General features: G+C 40.1%; 1 protein-coding gene across 1 annotated transcript in view; it reads right to left on the reverse strand.

Moving 5' to 3' along the window:
- atp2c1 (ATPase secretory pathway Ca2+ transporting 1) overlaps positions 1 to 22,859 on the reverse strand; it is a 55,846-nt gene that overhangs the window by 23,865 nt on the left and 9,122 nt on the right. Inside the window, exons 2-7 of the mRNA XM_040118649.1 lie at positions 11,691 to 11,795; positions 9,741 to 9,857; positions 5,995 to 6,084; positions 3,366 to 3,401; positions 3,104 to 3,165; positions 133 to 241 (exon numbers count right to left, since the gene is read on the reverse strand). Coding sequence (XP_039974583.1) covers positions 133 to 241; positions 3,104 to 3,165; positions 3,366 to 3,401; positions 5,995 to 6,084; positions 9,741 to 9,857; positions 11,691 to 11,795 — 519 coding nt within the window. The remainder of the gene's footprint in view (positions 1 to 132; positions 242 to 3,103; positions 3,166 to 3,365; positions 3,402 to 5,994; positions 6,085 to 9,740; positions 9,858 to 11,690; positions 11,796 to 22,859) is intronic.

A 22,859-nucleotide genomic window follows, 5' to 3' on the forward strand; every position in this document is an offset into this window, starting at 1 on the left:
GATCCTGGGAAAACCTATATTTATATTCAGTGAACCTGCACTGGATAAATAAAAGGTCATAAAAAAGAAACCTAGCAAACACATGTCCTAACAGAGGCTTTTATGCGTTGATGATTAAACATTAGTGTGTACCTCGAAGAGGCGGAGGTCTGCTGGGACTCTCTCTCCCACCGACAGACAGACGGTGTCTCCAGGAACCAGCTCTCTGGCCAGCAGGTGCTCCAAGTTCCCCTCCCTGACACTGAGAGAGCGCGAGAGAGAGAGAGCACAAGACTGGATCATCAACCAGGCAAAGTGGGCAACAACCCAGGGGCCCCAGAAGCCCCCGGTTTACTCCACATCGTTTGGGTCTATACGGCTTTTGGCCTCGGTCTTGAAGAGGGGCCGTGTCAAAATCTAGTTTTAAGACCTGAACTGTTTCAGTTTATATCGTGCTTGTTTGTTGTGTGTTTAATCAAACTTCTTCCACTTTTTTTCTGTTTGACAAGTAATTGAACAGACAGAAAACCTCGAGCAAGGTCGTATGAGTCCGTCATAAAAGGACTGTACGGCTGCAACCAGCAATTATTTTCATCATCAATACGTCTGACAGTTGTTTTCTTCAATAACTTATTGACTGTTCAGTGTATAAAAATATCCTATCATTCCGAATTTTTTTTTTTGTCTGATCAACAGTCAGAAACACAAGGATGTTGAGTTTACTATCACAGAAAAGTATGAAACTAATTGATTATTCGATTGACAGAAGATTAATTGGCAACAATTCTGATAATTGATAAATAATTTTTCAAGCAAAAATTACAAAAATTCACTGGTACCAGCTTCTCAAATTTGGCGATTTGCTAAACATCTAATCATGTCAGCTCTAGAGTCCTGGTTGGTTTCTGGGTGCCGGGGGAAATAATGAAACTGACTTGTATAGTGGGGGTCAGTGGGGGCCCAACAACAAATTTTGGCACCAAGGGCCCCTAGGAGGTTTATCCGGCAGAGAGAATTAGGATTTCTTTATTTGTTTATATTAAATCAACATCCAACAGCATGATAACGAACTGGTCAGAATCTGAAGGCTCTGATCACATTGTGGAAGCTTCGTGTGGTGAAGGATAAAACGACGTGTGTACTTGACTTAATCAGTCAATCATTAGTCTGTAAAATGTCAAAGATCAGTCCACCAAAGCCAAACAGTTGATAACCAAAACCTATTCAGTTTAGAATAATATGTGACAAAGGAAACTACAAAATACTCTCATCTGAAAGCCGGGAACTAAAGAGTGTTTTGGGTCTTTTCACTACTTTCGTTGTTGGACAAAGTTTATATTAGATGTAGACTGTATATAGTGGGAAATCTATATAAAATCTTTTAATAAGAACCAAAGTGAATTCACATTTCACAAACATTTAAAGAGCTACACTAACGGGCAATCAGAGAACGCAGATCTCCGCCAACGTCAAGCACCTTTGACCCGACAACAGTCCAAAGACCTGCACACCGTGTGTGTATCAAAGCGCTGTTATTAAGTCCTCTCTAATACAAAACAATTGAATTAAGTATAAACATAAATATTAGACGACACGACAAAGCACACGCTGATAATAAGGAGAGCAGATACAAGAAAGATGAAGGCGGACATTTTAAATCATATACAAACAAAACACTGTAAATGTTTTTTCAGTAGAGTGTTGAAGACATGTACCAGAGTCCAATGACTTAATATTTGATTAGTTGCAGGAGAGCAGCTCTATATTTACTGATGTATTGATATTGAGAAGCACGACAGTAGAATGAATTAAAATACTGTCAAACCTGGGGAGATAGAGAGACTGAGTGACGGAGGGATGAAGTGGAGAAAACCCAACAAAACGGAGTGATGATCCACCCCTGATACTTCAACCACAACAAGAGACCTTCTCAGTTTACAGGCCTGCTGCTACAGGTTCTGCACAGCTGTGGTGCGATAGTGTGTGACAGTGCGTGTTAGTGTGTGTTACTGTTATTTCTCCGCCAGCTGCTCCTTCTGTCGGCTCTTATTTGAAGTGTAAATAAACAGAGGCCTGAGGAGTTTGTTTGAAGGAACTTTTTCTTTCTCTGAATCCTCCTCCTGCCCCTCAGAGGTACGTGGTATCTTCCCTTTGAAGTTGCTTTAATACTTATCTTGAGTTATTTCATGGACAAAGGGAGTGAAAATAATCCTTGTTATAACAAAGCAGGATATTCGTGACAGAGAAGAAGCTTGTCGTTTCTTTCTCGGCCGGTCTGATGTTTAATCTTTTTGGTGTGGTTCCACTGAGGGAGGGAACTCACCCAGAAGGGATGTTGGACTGTCAGACGACTGGTGTCTTTTTAAAAATTCTTACCGTGGATTCTTCATGACTTTGAGCTGCCGTACATTACGGATCTGTTTGGTGATCGTTTATGACGTTTATGCAGCACGCTGAGTGAACTGCATGTTGACATGTAGTTTTCAGACTGACCAAGTCCAGGCTGTACAATGTCACCGTCTCAACGCGTACGCATACAAAAACGTCTGTTTAGGAAATATTTCTCACTTACCGGCTACGTAATAATTTCCTTGTTTTTTTTCTTACAAACTGAGCTGTAACTAGCGAATACTTAATAACTCTAGGAACTAGCACTTTCTCCATTTCCATTGTAAGTTATGTTAAAGAAACGGGGTGTTTCTGTTCTTGTCTGGACGGCTCTTACGTTTGTTTTGTTTTTTTCTGTTTCTTATTGTTTATTTGTGGTGTCACAACACCATGTTACATGTTGTAACTACCTCTTTCACATTACTAAAAAATTTCTGACAGGCTCTTGTAAACTTTTCTCTCTTAACTATTTTTTTCTCAAGAATTAAGGAAGTGGTTAGTTGCAGCCCTACCTGCTTTTCTGTCGACTGTACGAAGGCTGAAAGGTTAACATTCAAGGAGAAAACTTGGAAAACGTTACAACTTCAGATCAGTATGTGTGAACTGTCTGAACTGAAGCCATCACTGTGGCAGTGTTGCTTCACGTCTCGGCCCGTTGACCTGGACAGAATCACATTACCACAGAAGAAGAAGAGGAGGATGGATGGATGGATGGATGGATGGATTAAACTCTCACCAGTGACATTCTGGAGGCACCAGCTTCCCGAGCTCTTCTAGAGACTTCTCTGAGCGGTACTCCTTCACACAGAAGAAAGAACAACAGCTCAGAACAATACACCACGGTGTTAGAAAACCGAATACCAGCTGGAGCGCTGCAAAATCCATAAATATATGTAGAGTCATTGTGTCGACATGTCATGTCAACATTGTCTGTTGCCACATGCGGAGATGTTTGTAAGCAGAGACAAAAAACACTAACACATCCAAAACAGACGTACCTGCACAAAGGCAACTGTCACTACTATGATGATGGCCTGTAAAAAAAAAAGAAAAAACAAAGAGAAAGGCAAATGAATGAATCCTCTGATTCTGAACCTGTATATTCAGTTACATCTACAGTGCCTATAAAAAGTATTCACCTCCCCTTTTCCTGTTTTACTGTCTTACAACGCTGGATGAAGCCCAGCTATAAAAACTGACAGGCAGCTCTAACCTACTACAACAAAGTTTTAAATTCTTGTAAAATGACAGCTTGACATTATGATGTTCTCAAAATATTACAACTTTATTTTCAAGAGTACAGCTTTTTTCTCATAAAACTGTCGGTTATGTCTTGAAATACTCTGGCTTTTTTCTTGTCAATTTTCAAAATAAATATTACCACATTATTTTCAATATATTGTGATTTTTTTTGCACAGTCTGACTTTTTCTCATAATATTTTGACTTTATTAAACTTTAGTAAACTTTTAATAAACTTTTTCTGTTGATCACTGTCAAAAAAAGCCACATTTAGTCTACTTGTATTTAACGTCGTAGGAAAATAAAACATGGAAACTTTCAAGGGCGGTGAATACTTTCTACAAACACTGCATCTGTGGGAGACAAGAGAGCGCCAAGTCAGGATCTCGTCCATATTCAGTTGTTAAAAAAAGAAGAAATTAACAATAACAATTAACAACTCAGTGAAGCCGCAGAGTGTGTTTTCAGTCGTTCCTCCAAATTTCTTTTTTTTAATTAAATTTTATTTTAATTTAATTAGGGAGGTCATTCACAGTCCAAGTTTAAAAAACAATTGAGCACATTAATCCCATTTACATAAATTCATAATAATATAAACATTGCTAACGTGATGGCATTAAGCCTTGTCTAAAAAAAGCTCATCTTCCCTCTGTTGCTCTCCCTTTCATTCAAACAATGTCACACACGTTGATTTGTCCACAAAAATCTGCTTCTTGTAACACAGCCTGCTTAGTATTCCAGTGGGAATAGCAATTTTCAATTAATTCAGGTCTGGTCTCTGTGAGATGGTGAACCTCATCCATTTTGACCACATCTTCCTTATTTTCTCTGTTTGCACTTTCTACAAATTTTCGCAATCAGCTCAGAAACTGTCTTTATTTCCGCCAGCAGCTGAATTTACAAGCAGTCTACAACAATTGTTATGCACACAGCTTAAGTACATATGCAAACGGTGTAACGATGCAATACGCTGTTTGCTCTGTGACTCCTTACATCCCGTCTACGTGTTCCAGGGAACAGGTTGCATTTCGGTCATAATGCAGACAAGGTGTTTAGGATGGAACAAGCTCTTCCAGGCTGCACGCAGGTAAACATGCACAGGGGCTGTTCGAGGCGCATTCACATGATGTTTCTTATTCGGGGATGTGCGTGGGTTGTTTCCTCTGCAAGCCTCTTAAACTTCACACCCTTCTCTTTGTAGGTTTCTACGGACATTTACGTGCAGTGTGTGAAAAAAAAAGCAGCTCCCTAATTAATTTCAACGAGAAAAGAGCAAAAAAGTAAAAAGCGGGGCAATGCGACCCACTACACTGAGAATTCTAACGGTCCAAGTAGATAACTCTATAATGCGAAATAAGTAGCTCTGCTGTTTACCTCATGATCATCAAGATGGAGGATAGAATTATTGTTTTCGCAGTAACTTTCTATATTTGTAATATCCAGTCTCACATCTCTGTCTCTACTTAAACCAGTCACCTGCTCCTTTCACCCTTTTAACACAGTTCCCAGTCTGAACGCTGAGGAACGTCACGTCATTTGGTCCAACTCTTCAGCCTGGTACCGGTAAACTTTGCAATCAATTGGCAACATCAGTGTTCTTGGTCTGCAGAGGATTATTCCTGTGGACTTTGGAGATGCCCAGACCAGCACCACCATCAGGACAAATTTAAACGATGCCTGTAAGATACTGCATCTACAACTTTTTATCAATTTGCACCATTAAAAATATGCCGAAGCAGCTATTAGCAGTTCCTCTTTGAAATGTGGATTTATGGCAATCAAACCCTAAGCATTTTTAAAATACTGTAAGCGCTACAATGACTAACTTTATGCTGTTTCCAGAAAACCGGCATGCACACGTCCGTTTCACCTCACGTCTCTTCCTCTGTGCCCCTCCCCTAAGGAGGCGCCTCACACTTTGAAAACCTCTCTCCTCAACCCTTAAACTTTTAATGACCATATGAGCTTTCCTCTGCCGCCGACCTCAAACTGCACATTTTTAGCTCCATTACAAGTACGACTCCAAGAACATATAAATCACCAGTATGTTGTTCGTTCTGTTCAACACCTTCATAGTCCGGCTGTAATAATCTCTATTTTCAAATAAGTCATATTTTCTTTGATGTTCTCATTTTTCCCTGTTGTTTTCTTATCTTGCACATTATCAATGCAGTTATTCACTGCTGCAACAACATGTCCCCACAGGGATCCCAAAGGGGGGGGGGGGTTATATAATCTCATTTGCCAAACTCAAAGGCAGACACCAGCAGAGAAATGCCTGTATGTACCTACATCTTCTGACTCTACCTGTGTAAACGTCTCTCTGGAATGTTTTCACAGGGAAGAAGAAAAAAACAAAACGACAGAAAATGAACGGAGGACATACCACAGTGATGCTGATGGCGTCATCAAACTGGTGCATGAGAACGCTGATGACGGCCGACGCCAACAGCAGCAGGATGAGAGGATCTTTGAACTGAATACAGAGAGACAGAAACAGAGGACACCAGTGACCTGGGTTAGCAGCAAAAAAAATCCTAATATCAGTGACAAAGGCCTTCATTCTCATGATGTGTTTGTGTGTGTGTGTGTGTGCGTGCGTGTGTGTGTGTGTGAGAGAGAGAGAGTGAGTGAGTGAGAGAGTGAGTGAGAGAGGCGCTCTTGTATTAATTTCGGCTTTAGACTTCGACAGGGAGTCACTTTTGAACACTTGTATTCAGGGTTAAGGTCAGGTGAGGGTTAGGTTCAGGATCTTGGGGTATGGGGTATGAATATGAGCGTCCCCACAGAGACAGAAGTAATAGCGTGTGTTTTCCATGATGTGAGGACAAGCTGAAACGAGTGTCGATCATCCATAGCGAAAAGGCGGAGCTCCCTGAATGGAGCGGGCCAACAGTTCCAGCACTATTTTCAGCTCCTGCATCCAAATGACCCCGTTTCCACATTGACAACACAACACAGGAGATACTTTAACTTTTCAGTGATTAATGCAGTGAAACGAAGCAGCTCCTACATCCCCAAGCTCACTTTTACTGGATCGTTCCATCTACGATATAATGTCCAGGGGAGTAAAGGACTAACTGAAGGCTGAGACAGTTTACAGGGAGGCAGGTCTGTGCAGCTAGAACGTTGTTTTAATAAAACTGGGGACACATGCCACAAGATTCCCTGACTTGACATAGTGAGAAACCCCACACACGACAGCTCTACAGACCACACAATTGCAGGAGTCCCGAGCCACGTCTGAGCCTGAGATCTCACTCAAACTCCTGTTCTCCCTAATGCCCTTATCTGAGCGATGAGGAGACCGGAACCTTCCTCACATCAACACATGAAACCAGCGGAAACGTCAGATTTCCATCACGTTCTCCTCGTGGTTTTCCATCGTCTGAGCTCTGACTGCAGCTCTTTTAAGGACCTCGTCTCGCCGTGTCCTCTTCTTCTGTGGTGGTTTAACAGCAGCGACCAGTCAGCTGTTGCGTCTCAAAAAGAACCTCAACATTTAGTCCATTGATTGATTAGTCAATTAACTGATAATTCAGAACCTATTCTGATAATCGAATAATCTTTAGTCATTTCTTCAATTACAAAAAAAATGTCATTTGGCATCAGTTAATGTTTCCAGCTTCTCACATGTGGAGATTTGCTGCTTTTCTCTGTTTTATATCATTTTAAACTGAATATCTTCGCACCACTCAGATAAAATAAGACATTTTAAGATGTCACCCTGTGGGAAATTATTACAAAATATTCTGTTAATTTATCTGTTAAATCCCATCATTGCTGGATGCTGCGCACCAGCACGTCAGGATACGCCACTGTTCCTATATCTAAGCATCAACACTCCTGAAAAGCTGCAACGTTGACGCGGGGGCTGATTATTCTGCTTATTATTTTCTCTATCAATCTATTCATTGTTTGGTCTATACAATGTCAAAGAATGTGAGAAATGTCCATCTCAGTGTCCTAGAATCCAAAGTCACGTCTTCGAATGTCTTGACTTGTCTGACTAACATAGCTGCCGATTTATTTTTTGCCAATCAATTAACAAACTAATAATTGCAGCTGTAGTTATCGCATTCACTCCCTGAATCAGCACGTCCTGGCTGCTGGACCTTAACTACTTCTTCAGTTTGTATGGTGTGTGCTAAAATGTGTGCTACTGTGCACGTTGCCTGTTTGCAGTCTGATGAGGTGGAGCAGACAAACCATTCACAGCTTTGTTTTACTGTGTAGATTAGACAGGACTCTGCACGTGAATATCAGTGGCAGAAGACACACCAGCTCCTCCTTTTATGGAATAATAAGTGACATGACACTGGGCTTTGACCTTTAGGACTGTCAGGGCAAGTGTGAAGCGTTTCTACGTGGAAACCTGACAGATTATGTCTGACGCACAGAGAAATCTTACAGCTTTTACACTTCTCTTTCCTCCTTCCCTCTCCTGTCTTCTTTCTCATCCTTCTCGCTTCCTTTCCTTCTCTCCTTTGAATCCTCCCTTTCTCTCCTCTCATGCTGCTTTTCTATATTTAACATCTCTGTTCTGTTGCTGCTCACAGAGGCCTCTCGTCCCTCCTTCCACCAGCTGCTCCGCTCAACAGCAGCAGTTTGGGTTCTTGTCATAAGTTCATGTGGACAAAACAGGACAGCAAACAAAACTTCTTCAGGCTGCTTCCATTATTTAACCGGTCAAATCTGACTGAGATGGCTAATATGTTCAGCTTTGCTGGTTTAATGAATCCTCTGACTCTCTGGTGGTTTTTCCATCGGTTGTTTACCTGATATATGAAGAGAGGATCTGCTAATATCATCTGTTCGTTTCTCCTCAGTAGTTTTGTCCATGAGCAGACCAGGGGACACCAAGTCTAACAGATTCAAAAGGTGTACACCATGTGAAACATACGGGGTTCAAATTTAGACTGGGACCCGGTCGCACGTCACCTTCCTCTCTTCTGGTTTGTCCTGTTTATCTGCACTGTGAAATCTTTGTAAAAGGTGACTGAGTGATGTACAGAACACTAACTTAAAAACATAATGACATGTGTGGCATTTTGCGATTGGATCTGATAGCAAGACATTATGTTGGTACTGAAGAGCAGGACAGGCTTTGGAAGTTATGTGAGCTGCAAGAAACAGAAATGCATTTTGTAATGTACTGTCCTGCATATAATGATCTGAGAGAGGGGTTATTTAATTGAATTAAAATAAATAAATAAAACTAATTTAGAGAGTTTATTTACATTTTCAAGAAGTATTAAATGTTTTTAAAAAGCCCTTGGTGGAGTATTTAATTTTTAAAGCGTGATATAGTTCAGTACTTTTCTTAATCCAAACTTCAACATTCAACCTAACAACACACCTGGCAAATAAAGAAGTAACAGCGAACGCCCTTTGCAATTTGACAATAGGTTTTTGTCATAGGGAATCTATGTAAATGGATTTAGGAATACTGCTATTTTCATGTTTAATCTTGCTTTATTTTATTTTTATTCCTATTAACTCACCAGGTTATTTAGAATAACCCATGGGAAAAAATGTATTGGTGGCTTTATGTTGCAGCTCTCCTATATTATATTCCACACACACACACACACACACACACACACACACACACACACAACTGTCAGAGTTGACATTGCGTGTCTGGTCGTCTCGCTGTGTTCTCCTGACAAAACAGTGACACGCAACATGACAAGCCTCCACACATTTTAGCATCGGGCACAAGATAAAAATAGCATGCTGGTTCTATCCCGGAGCTGGATTCAGGCTGCTGCTGGATGTGCGAGGGGCTTCCTGAGACTCGTCGTCTGATAAATCAGCAGCGGTAAAACATGGACTGTCAGATAAGCAAGTGAGGACAAACTGCCAACTGCGCTCTGAAGAGGGGAGCCGACAGCAGGGAGATCACTCACACCACACACTATCAGACACACTCTAGTTTATATGGTGTGAGAACAAACAAACAAACTGGGTAAACGACCAAAGACTGTGGGCCACACTTGCATCAGCTGCTGTGAATGAACCCTGACATGTATGAAAAATAACAATCAGCCAGGTTTCCCCTTTGTTACAAGTATGCATCAAACTTAAAGCACATTTGTGGATAAGGCAACATTTAAGTCTAATAGTTACCTGTGAGATGTATTTCTTCCATAGCGGCTCCTCTTCACTGATGTCGAACTCGTTCCAGCCGTGGTAGGCCCTCCTCTGGCTCACCTCCTCCTGGGTCAGTCCCAACTGCAAGTCGGCCTGTCAGCACCAGCACAACACAGAGCTGCGTTTGCTTCAAAATTTCACTGACAAATCTTAGGCACCAACTTTCTGGTGGTTTATTCCTTTTTTTAAGTTTTATTTGGAACAAAGGTGCAGTTGTACATGTTATGCGCAGCATAAACACTTTTTCCCCATCGCATTTTTGCCATTTAAAACCCGAAGAAAGAATCAAGAAACAAAACAATAATAAGCCACATAGATATAATTGTGCCTCCAATGCTTCTTTTTACCTTAATTTACAGGAAAAAACACCTGAGAAGCTGAAGAACTGAAGGAAATCGATGCAATTTAGCTAAACTCTAATATAAAATGTGATACATCCTGAATCCAGGATTCGCAGCAGTTTTCAAATGCTTATTTCTACATCACAAAAATATCATGAATCACGTCAGTACAATCCTCAACTGTATGAATTTCTGCTTTCACCCATTTTCTTGTAAGGGCTTTCTTACTTGGAATTCACAAGATATTAAAAAAAACGCTAATAGTTGGGATTTATATTTTCAGTACCTCCTCCATAATCTCCTTCATTTTTACCAATATTTTGGGAGCAATGGACATCCCCAGAACACATGATGATGATTTGCCGTTTTGTGTTCCACAGCATCTCCAACATGAAGTCCCGTTGTTTTAAAGAACCTTACTATATTCTGCCACCTGAGTTCTCTGCAGGACTCACCAGATGTATTTTTCCACTGTTGTTTTTTTTTTCCTCCTATTAATCCAATTGTACCCTAGATTTACCTTCTACATCTCCTATTGTTTATGCTGTGCCTGGTAGGTAATTTGTAAAAAGAAAATTGGGGCATTTTACAGGTACCTCTGAGTACCTGAAGCCGTAGACTGGTCCTGCTACGGGTTTACTGGGAAACAGACCATTTTACATATCAGACACATCTTGTTAATACCATTATGCAGAGCATCCTCCACTTAGTAGGCAGGAGGATGTTGTTGAGGATGTCCTACTCTAGGACACTGACAAACAGGCTGTTGCAAGGATCAATCTAGGGTTTTTTTTTGAGCTAGAAACCACTGTGGGACCCTGAAGTCATACAGTCCTGTCAACTTAAAACTTCTCTGATCAATATTTTTATAATAACAGTGGATGTTGAAATGACTGTACTGTAAAAGGGGCCTCACTGTACAAAACCACAGAGAATTATTGCCCTACTCTAAAGTTCCCCTCAGCTCTACTGAGCTTTTCAGCCTATTTTAGCTCCTAGTTTTGGTTTGGCAGCACACTGACTGTCTGGTTCAGTGTTAGTGTTTCCAGCAGCTGCAGCAGGCAGCTGTTTTCATCAAACAAGCTCTGATAAACCCACTGTCCTCATGAACCTGAACAACACTCAGTAAAAAATGCTATCTCTAGTCAAAATATCTTAACATTTTAAATCAATACTTTCTGTCAAATGATTAATGTCCTTAGATGTTACATGATGCAAATAGCTAAATCACTATTGAGATATTGTTGTTTTGTTATTGATATCAATATAAATCAAAATATGGCACATGCATGTAGAATCGCATACTAAAATCTATTTGACATTCAGTGCATAGAAACTTTGTTCCACTGTTATGCATGACATTACATAAAAGTCTTCATATGTAAATAACTTTTGGCTTTTAATTACAATTTGGTTGACATTTTTAAACGGGACAACAAAGTTTTGTAAAACCAAAGCTGTAATCTTAATAATTGCCAGTATCATTATTATTCCAATAAAATTTCTTTGAAAGTTACTAAACAATTACATCAGCTTACTACATAACCCTAAGTGGAAAAATGTACAGTGGGGCATTAAGTAGTACCTGCAGGACACACACTACTTCGTTGACAGGGAGTTCGCTGGCTTTCCTTGAGGTTAGTACCGGGACCATGGTCTCATCTTCACTGGAGGGTTGTCTCTCGGAAAGCTGCAACACAAACACACAGGAAAGTAACTTTACCAGTAACTTTACTGAGCCAGATAGGACGGAACAATTTCTTCTTCACTGAGCTCGAGGACATTTATCTGTGGAGGAGGTCAGAGGAGCAGCTACTCGGGACGTTCAGGGAAATTGTCGGACCTCTTCCAGCTGACCCGAGTTCACTTCCACACACGCACAGTAGAGATCTAAAACCAGTAACTCAGCAGCTCTGCTTGTGGTGGCCTGGAGCTGAACGACACTTTAACATTACATATACAACTTGTTTTTATGCTGTGAGTATGGTTAAACTCTGATTCCATGGTGACCCGAAACCTTTTATTTTTATTTTATAACATTGCGCGTATATTCAATAAAAAACATTTTTTATATAGAGTACAAAGTCTACAGCTAAATCTCTAAAGGGTTGACAAATTTCCATCGTCATTTTGCCCACCTCTAGTTAATAACTGACAAGAGTTTGCCAAAAAAACCCATGTCTGGCAGACCGATTAAAAACCAAGTAACTCTTTACATCAACACTTGTGAGTGTGTGTCAGAACTGAATGCTGTTCATAACAAAAGTCAACATCAAAGAACATAATCCACCTCTTCCTGCAGTATTGTTATAGTAAAATATCAACCTACCATCTCCACAAACAGGCCATTATATCAGCAGTCGTTAAGCCCACCTCAAATCACAGAGGATTACAGAAATCTAATTACTTTAGACTAATCACTCCAGGGAAAGAACAGAAAATATTTCTTTGTGTGTTGGTTCACTACAGAAAGCACTGTTGAAAACAGGCCCGTGGCCTGTAAACTGTCCTTTTCTACACCAGGAGAATAATCAAATCAAGAGTTTTTTTAGAGCTCGACCTTTTTATCCCGAACCAGCACAGATAATCTGAGTGATGAGGGTTAGTGGGTGAGCCACTGTTCCTCTGCTGTACGAAGACAACAGGCAGGACTACATCACAACTCAACAATTTAAACATTCCTTCAAATCTGAACCAGTTTGCAACTCACAGAGCACTACAGCGAGTATCATCCAATATTAATGCCAGAAACGCACTTGTGGTTCAGTACTGATACCAAAACAGTACCATTTTAATGTGTTCGTTAAATACAGGAGAGTCCCACTTCAACTTTTTATGCATCAGATCAATATCTGAAGCTCGTTTCGCTCAGAGTTCTGGATCAGGAGCTCCAGTATCTGGATCAAGGAGTTTGTGAAAAATCCGGTGTAAAACTCAGTTTGTTCCTGCTGTTCTTTCGCTGTGTCACAACAATCAATATCAGTCAATAATCAAAACTTCAGATCTTCTGCTGCTCAGCTCGTGTTCAGGTTGGAGCTACAGGTCGTCAGCGTTGATTAGGCTTCACTGATGTTAATGTTGATTCACTTAGTAACTTCCACTAAAAACTGTAGGATTTGTGTCTTCTGGCCCAACAACAGCTGATCCCAGATCTGAACTAACACTTGGACTTGTAGCTGTTTATAACTTTAGTTACTTGCAAATGATAAGAGCTACAATTAATGAGATTTGAAAGGATTCGGATTTGGTAATTGGATTTGATGCTGGATTCGGATTTGATAAAATGCCATTGAACAAGCTTCTCTTCTGATTACCTTCTTTGCCTTCCTAATATAAATACCAAAAATCCAAAAACAATGTGGGCAGAATTGAGACATTACTGTTACCAGGTTTAAATGCAAAGAGCTGTGTTCAGATGCCATCATCCAGATACAGCTGACAGGGTTGTGTGGACAAGGGTCTTAGTCATAGCTCTGAGAAGTTGTCTGTGTGTACAGCCATGGTCGACACCGTTTGCCTCGCTTTCCAACAAAGTGACAACATTTTAATCTTAGAACACCTTCAATAGTGGCATCTGACAGCTTCGAACAAGTTGAACTGAAAACTGTTAACACTTCCACCAGAGGCTTATTGTCATGCACAATGATGATTTCCTTCCAGTAAGCACAAAAGCTGCAAAGACTTCAGGTCCTGGGAGGAAGGAGGAGGTAGAGGAAGCTGACAGCATCCTGGCAGCGTTTAAAGAGAGTGGGAAACAAAAGGAGGGCGAGTTCAGCTCCGTCGAAAAACCCAACGGGGGTTAAAAAGTGAACAAAGCCCATTTTCACTTTAACTCACAATGAAGAGGAAAAAACATTTATTAGCTTGTCAGCTCATTTTTCCTTTCACCGAGAAGATCTCTATAACACTTGGCAAAAGGTTTACAGTAAGTTTACTTCAACGTACTTTCTTATCAAAGTGCCGCTACTACTTATTCTAGTAGTTAGGCTGTAATTCCTTTAATTGAGAGAAATTCTGAAATTCCCTAAATTTTTTGTAATCTTATTGTTTCAGGTATTAAAGCAAATTCAACCAATCCAAACGTTATCTGCAAGAGCTTGTATTTTTCTTCTGTCTTTGTCTGATCACCGCATTTATTCTGCAAAACTGCATCACCGTCCTTTACCTCATAATATAATTGACTGCACAACAGCAACAGCTTGTTAGGAGCTCGGGTCAAATAAAGTCGAACCTCATCTTCGACAAACCAAATTCCTCACAAATATGATGGATTTCCTTCCCCTCGAAGTTGTTGTGTTCATTGCTCTCAGGCTAAACTCACTTATCTACTTGATTTATGGCACTATTTGAGAGACCTAACTCAGGGCAAAGTCTTACAAGACAGTTTTATATTCTAGATACATAAATCAGCTACAAGCTGCCAGAGGAATCATCACCATCTGTAATACTTCCACAATCCAGCACAGATCAGCTGGTCGGAGCTCAGGTCAGATAAAATAAAAACCCTCACCTCTTCAAACCAAATTCCTTATAAAGATGTACAGTACATGCCTGAGGATTTGTCTTTGTCTGGATGTTTTTTTCCTCAGCTGAACAAAGTCCAGCAGTTTAAATCAACCTAAACCCAACCTCAAAACCTCAAACCTCAAGATAACCATTTGATTTTGGGCAAAGCCTCACAACTGAATTCAACTTCTGTATTGTTTACAACAGCCATGACCATCGTGAGTACATATTATAATTAAAAACAAATAAAAACAAATTCACAGATTCATACTCAGTATACATCAGGGCTGCAACTAACAATTATTTTCCTTATTGATTCATCTACCGATTATTTCCCGTATTAAATCGCTTGGTCTATAAAACACCACGGAACAGTGAAAAACACTCATCACAATTACCTAAAGCCAAAGGTAATGTTATTTAATGTCTTGTTTGCCTGACCAACAGTCCAACATTCAAAGATATTCAGTTTACTAGGATGTAAGACAAAGGGAAAAAAGGAAATTCTATTGAATAACCCTGGAACCGTCAAATATTAAAAAGTACTTAAACAACTGTCAAAATAGTTGCCAATAAATTCTAAGTTGCAGAACTAGTGTAAATCCGCCTCTCTCCAGCTGATTATCCAGTTGGTTTAAATCATCAGGCACTTATGGATGATTCACCTTTATTGTATGACTGAGACCAGCGTGGGGCTTCGAGAAGAAGTACAGAGAAGCTCTCCAAATCTAATGGTTACCCAGTGTAAAAAGGCCAATACTAAACTGACTTTGTTGTGTTATACATCGTTTAGTCCACAGAGGTGTGTAGCATGGATAAAATCTTCTATCCAAAACGCTACTGAAGCTAAGATAAGGCTTCAGTTTCTTCCGAGTTAGCTAGATCAAGTTGGTTATCTATTAATGGTGTTGTGACCCTGCAACAAAACTACCAGGGTGTACCAGGAAACACTGTCTGTGGAAACACAAAGAGGGCATATCGTACTAAAGAGCGTGCTTTTTGAGACCGGATGGCAAGTTTTATCCCCGGACAGATAGGACAAATCAGGGTGAGTAACGACCACCACTGAGCACCGAGGTGACCTGGGGTAAGGCCCTCAGCCCCTCATTTGTTCCAGTGCAGCTGCTCAGTGACCATCAGACCAGACTGTGGTCGTACGGAGCAGCTTTAAATGTTACTTTGTGCGACTGTGTGAATGCGACGGCGATGTTTCTGAAAAAGGAGGGCACCACTCTCAGTCAAACGTCCGTGATTGAACCCTTATTTCCGCTTCGGCTGAACTTCAGAAGTAATTCTTTTCACATAACAAGGACTGGAGATTTTATCCTCCATATCTTACAATCTATTTGCTCTTGGAAGCCACTATTTCAATGTCAATATAAGAGGAGGAATGACTGCAGCGAACAATAACTCTTTCACGTTGCCAAAGCGCTTGTGATTATTGTAAGACATAAAGCTATGCTTTAAGGTTCCGTGTGGTTTAATATTTCGTCCACTTTGCCTGCTGAGCAGCGTGAGAATAAACTTGTTTCTCATCCTGTTGCTACAGTGGTGAATGAATTCTAGGTATTTCTCATCTACTGTCAATATTTTCACAGCCTCAGTCTAGAGAAGAGTAAACTATGACCAAATGCTGAGCATTTTACCAGACACTTGAACCTGCTGAAGACAAAACTGGAAAGCCTTAAAGCTGGTGGAATGTGGGTGACAGGAGTTTACTGCCCAGCAGCTAAATGTGATGAATAAACAAAATAAATAAACTGAGTCAGCAGCATGTAAACTCAAGAAAGGAGAGTTTTCATTGACAATTGAGCACCTGGTAAATATAATAAGCCAGCAGGATCGCTGCAGGTTCATGCTCCTGCTGAGTGTCTCAGAGGTGGAAAACAGAAGAAGGAGACGTGATATCTTTGACATTATCCACTCGCCACATTTCACAGAAACACTTCAACTTCAAACAGAAACGCATCTTGACTGCAGGTGAAATGTCAAGAAATAGGAAGAACAAATGTTATTAGTCACTTCAGCCAGAAGAAAACATTCACCATTCATTGTTCTAATTTAGCATGTGCTTATACTGTCAGGGAAACAAGACACATACAAACATAAACAATGCAGACACACACCACACAGCTGTTTCCTACTGATGCCGGTATACGAATAGTAGAAAGGTATCGCAATACCCTGCCGTCAAAAACGGTACTATACCACATTTTATTAGTACAGATACTATAAGAATGACTGTTTTAATAAGAGCCGTATGTCCTGACTAGCGCCGATGTGTGACAGCGGCGCAGTCTGAGGGTGCAGCGCTCTGCTTCCACTCTCCGATATGGCGTTATTTCGCTTCCGAAGCCGACGGTCAGAGCGAGCCCACGGACACCACAAAGCCCGCCTGTAAAAGATGCTTTAAACCTACGCAGACCAAAGGAGGCAACACATCCAACTTGGCAAACCATCTCGCTGACAGACATGCCGACCTGTCCAAAGAATCCAAGAGCAACAGGTTAAGGGACATGAGAGATTAGATAATTACATCCTGCCCATGCCCTCAAATATGAGTCAAACAAGTGTGATTTATTTTGTGACGAGTGAACGTTTTTCAGCATCAGAGTTGGACGAGGCAGTAAAGGGCCATGTTAACTGTTTAAGACTGTATCTTTTTAGCTAACTTACCAATGCTTTATTAACTTGAGAGATCTAACTCTTACCAACTTGGTATCATCAAGGACACTTTACCATTGTTTCAGACTTAGGTCTAGGGCTGCAACTAGCAATTATTTTCACGATAGATTCATCCGCCAATTATTTTTTCAATTGATCAATAGGGAAAATATAGCCCATTATAATTTCCCACAGCCCAAGGTGTCATCTTTAAATGTTTTGTTTTGTCCGACCAACAGTCCAAAACCCAAAGATATTCAGTTTAGTACCATGAGTGACAAAGAAAAGCATCAAAGCCTCATATTTGAGAAGCTACAGACAGCAAATGTTTCATCGTTTTAGTTGACTAACATTTTTGTTAAAAAAACTGACTATCAAAATCGTTGCCGTTTAATTTTCTTTTGATCGATTAATTGACTAGTCGTTGCAGCTCAGCATAGGTCACAAGCTTTGCATTCACTAGTTGTGTTCAAAGCCTGCAACATTCTCCAGTAAAATTTATAAGTAACAAGCTGTAGAAAACTGAGTTTGCTTTAAGCAATGCTAACATTTCTCTGGAAGTTTCAGACTTGTACAACAAGGCTAGTCTATGATCTTTTCCTCCTAGAAGTGGGTATAAACACCTCTGATCAGGATGAGGCCAGGAAAAAGAGAAGACAGGAATCCCAACCGGTCTCTACTTCCTCCAGATAACCGTCTTCAGATCCACCACAAAGACCATAAGCCAGCCACAGACTCAGTTAGCATTACCCAAGACTCAGGCTCTTGGCATTAGTTAAGATGTCCAGAATCTCTTCTCCTCACTTTCATCAAACACAACGAAAAGTGGCATCTGCATCCTCTGCTGCCCCAGTTCCTCTGAGCAAATGTAAACAGAACAGTTGATCATCCTCTGCTTTAGTGAACTTCAGAAGTGGAACAGAAGAAAGGTAAGGCCTTCAGTGAGCAGGCGACAGGCTGAGAGGATTGTTTCTGATTAGTAGTGACTGGAGCTTAAAGGAGGATCCTGCTCCTCCCGCCTCCACCTGATGGATCAATACTCCCAGTTTGCCCCCTTTAGGATTGGAGGACAGCTGCAAATCACACGTTGATGGTTCAAGGTTGAAAATACAAGTTCATATAATGGATTCCAATAGTGGCCAGTTTTCAAAGTGGTGCCAAAGTATCACACTCTCCTGCTACATAATCAACTTTTCCACTGTCCATCTGAATAATCAAAATGTTCAATTTTTGTTCAAATATGCAAAAAGGATCATCTATCTATATTTCGGTTTACAGTTATTGTAGTACTAAACAATTATTTGATTAAGATTATTCGATTGACAGAAAATGAGTCTGAAACTCTTTTGATAATCGATTAATCATTCCCAGTTTGTTATAAAAAGCAATAAAATGCCAAACATTTTTTGGTTTCATCTTCCTAAAGGTGAAGATTTACTTCTTTTGTCTTTCATGTCGTTGTAAACTGAATATCTTCAGGTTGTGGACTGGTGGTCAGACAAAATAAGACATTTAAAGACAGACATTTTAAGACGTAACCTTTGACTGAAATTATGATTGACTATTTTCTGTCATTTTATAGATTCTAAATTTAATTCATTGTTAGAAAACAATAGAGGGATTACTTAATAATGAAAATGACTGTTAGGTGCAGCCCTAGTGCAGACCGGTTATTTATTGTGGTTAATCATGTGATCAGATACACCGGGTTCTGCCAGCTCAGGAGATGAGAGTAATTAATAGATCATGAATATTTCCTTTGGTATTTAATAAGAGCAACAGGTTGCAAAGACAAGGGGAAAAAAACAAGTCTGTAGAAGCTGAGAAAAGCAGAGTAAACATAAAGGCGAACAGCTCAATCACAGAGTTTACCGCCTCCAGTAAATAACCTCCTGGGGAGACGCGTTGTGTGATTTGCAGTTGCACTGATTGCAAATTGTGGGTGCTTCCTTGAATAAGCACATCTTCCTTCCTGATGAAGGAATGAAGCCCATCAGATTAGAAAAGCAAGAACAACCTGGTTTAACGATGCAAGCTTAGACAAAAAGATGATGGATATTTGGGAAAACTCTATGTAGTTTAAAACTGGAGGACACAGGGCATCTGTTTTAGCTTGAGTTAAATTCTGAAATACAGAAATATCTGCATTAAGTAAAGTAATCAATAAGTCAACATTATCAACCCCTACAAACAGTGGTGAGTTCATTTACTCAAGTACTGTATTAAAGTACAAATTTGACGTACTTGTATATTACTTTAATATTTCCATTTTATGATACTTCATACTTCTACTCCAATACATTTTAGAGGGAAATATTTTACTTTTTACTGCTATAGTTGCAAGTTACTTTACAAGTTAAGATACAAAACATATGGCGAGTCAATAAATTATGATGCTTTGTTACTTAAATTTAAACCTCCCAGCAGTACAACCAATGAGATCAATCAATTGATTAATCAAGAAAATAATCAGAAGATGTATCACAATGAAAATTGTTATTAGTTGCAGGCAGTCTTACAAAAAATAGTTTAAACTTAGCTCCACCTCAATGAAGTACAACAGTACAATGCTGCTTGCACATTAATGCATGAGTGATAATAATCTCATCATATAATATGTCCTAGTATAACAGTCGAAAGGGACATTTTTCTGAATTGAGTACTTGAATATTTTTAGCACATTTTCTTCATTATACTCACATACTTTTAACTAAATACAGGACTTTTACTTGTCATGGAGTACTTTTACAGCGCGGTACTATTTTTACTATCTTTTGTCCTGTCCTGTTAATCATCTAACAGATTTATCTTGTGAGACCGTGATGAGGTCCTGGCCTCTGATCAGTGGGGAGCCACTGACTTAAGGGACCTGTCATTCCAAAGTCCTTAAATTGACCTAATTTGTTCACATACTTAGAGACTTTCCAAAAACTCAAATGACAAAAGTGAGGTCGTCACAGGTGATAAGCACAACGTCTGAAAGTCTGAAAAATTATAAGTGTCAGAAAAAAAAAAAAAAAAGGACTGTAAGAGAGGATTTGGCTCACTACAGTAACTCGGTCAGATGGACGGCTACACCTACTGAGGAAGCGAGCTGACTAAAGACGTCCAACTGAACAGAAATTTTCTCAAGTTGCCAATGTACAAGTGGCTGTGGGAGGATGAGAAAATTGCATTTCAAATCCATTCATTATAAACCATGAACACAGTAACACACAGAGCGGTTTTTACTTGTGGCATTTTCTTGCCTGTTCATTCCTCCCCCAGCCTCATTTGACTACTGACATTCAAACATGCAAAAATGAAACAAAAAACCAGCTGAAAAGAAGCAACTCAAGTCGATAGACAGGTCTCAGAGGCTAGTCAGTAAAACAGCCTTCATCCTGCCCTCATTGTAATCTGCAGCTTTTATCATCATTTCCCAGCAGGTCCAATTAGATTCAGGTCAAGCTCTATTACTGGGTTGAGAGTCAGTGTGGGCCGAGTGCCAGATCCCTGCAGGGACACTCAAGTGCTGCACTCAAACACCTCACCTCAGCATCAGTCCTACAATGTAGAAAACGAGCGGTGAGCTCAGATGTGATCCACGGATCAGGACATGAGCATGAGCTCCACCCGGAAACGTTAAGCTGTAAACCGCTAGCAGTCAGCAAAATGCCCTGCTAAGCTTAGCTCAAGATGACTGGTGTCTGACTGGGTCAGTCACACTATGGCCAGTGCAAATCACACGCATGAGCTAGAACACCTGTCTGCTTCTTTCAGATCAGCTATGTGGGAAAATTTCGGGTTCCCAGTGAACTAAAACAGCAATGGAGAGCGAGCGTTGCCAAAATTTCTGATTCTGACATCACTGTTACAATGGTCACTGAACTTGCTCACTAATTATTAACGTTTTTTTTGATTGTGTCACTTAATGCTCCAGGGTGAGACCAGAGAGTCTACAGAGGTGGCAGAGTCAGAGGCAGCGTTTTCCCCTCCTCGAAAGAGATCAGCCCAGGAGGAACGGAGGCAGCCCAGGAGGCAGCCGAAGGGGGAAGTGTATGCCCACATGACAAAGGAGTGCATTTCAAAATCGATTCCAACCTGTTTGCCTAGTGGGAGGCTCAGGAGTCTGTTTATTCTAATCTGGCCATGTTGGCAAACTGTTACCTGGCTGTAGCTGCAAGCTCAGTTCCCAGCGAGAGGGTTTTCTCGATGGCTCTGTTGCTGCCAACAGATCTGCCCTCACGACTGACAGTGTGGACAAACTCATTGTTTTTAAGAAAAACTTGAAAATAGAATGAAACTTGACCTCGACCTTTAAGAGGTACATCATGACCTTACAGTAGTCACAAGTTAATCATAAATGTGATACAAGGCTCCTAAAGGCAGGTTTTCTTGGATCTTGTATTTCATTATATTGTATTTATTTTGTTTTTTCACATCCGGAGATGTTATTCTGTTTCTGTAATGTCTTTTTTTTTTTTTTTTTTTTTGGTTCAGCCCAAGATCTAAGTAATTAAACCACTAATTATTATATATTTTGTCGTATTTTTCAACATCAGAGAAGCTTTACAGTTTTGGAGCCTACCGTGACCTTTTTGTTTGACATCAGCCAACATAAAAATATGGCCTATGCTAGAGTGTTTGTTTGCTGTTTACATTTAACTGCTTACATTTAACAGTATAATGTGAAAACGTTTGAGTTCGTTATTTTTGTAATGAATTTACCAGAGTTCTCAGTTGGTAAAATGCTACCTGACTCTACCTGGTATTCCAGGCCCTCTTTACTAGTAAGGCTGTTTTCCTCTGTCCTTTGATTTATTGTTTTTTTGGAGGGTTGGGTTTAAGCTTTGAGTGTTTAAGTATAGCCTAGGTGGAACAAACTGAAACACTCCTCCTAATGCAAAAGTTTCATTTTTTATTATTTTGTGTATTTTGTACTTTTATAAAATAAGATGTTTTTCAGTTTTGTAGCTGATTGTGACCTATTGCCTTTTGTTATTCATCAGCCCTACGTAAAAATATGACCTATGCGAGAGTGTATGTTCATTGTTCACATTTTACATTACAGGCTGTACCAACTACCTCAGGGGGGACTATACACCACTGGGGGGAACAAACTGTAACTACACTACTCTCTGTTCAGAATAAATGAAAAGAAACCTAGTATAAGGCATCTGGGGTTTTTTTTTTTTTTTTTGGCTTTTTGCCTTTTGCCTATGGTACCGAACCATCACGTCCAAACAGCAGTGTGAACTGAAACGTGACTTCTGTGTATGGTTACACCACTAACATCAACAATGTCTTTATGGCTTTGAATGTAGTTTCTAGACTCTACAGAGGTTTGGTGTTTGTGCAAGAGAACTAGAAGAAGAGCTTCAGTCTCAGATCAGGTGAAGGCTGAGACATGGTCGAATTATCAAAGCTGCACTTGAAATAAGCTTGGAGTTGTGACCTGGATAGTGGTTTTTTTCTAAGCCTTACTGGACCCAGAGTAGAAAGGCTAGAATATACTACTGTCCTACTGATGGTAGACACCAGCTGCAAAAATGGATTTTTGGCATTTGTGAATCGATTCAGAATTGCAGATGGTAAGAAAAGC

This window comes from Xiphias gladius, chromosome 22, assembly GCF_016859285.1.
Source record: "Xiphias gladius isolate SHS-SW01 ecotype Sanya breed wild chromosome 22, ASM1685928v1, whole genome shotgun sequence".
Lineage (NCBI taxonomy): Eukaryota > Metazoa > Chordata > Actinopteri > Istiophoriformes > Xiphiidae > Xiphias > Xiphias gladius.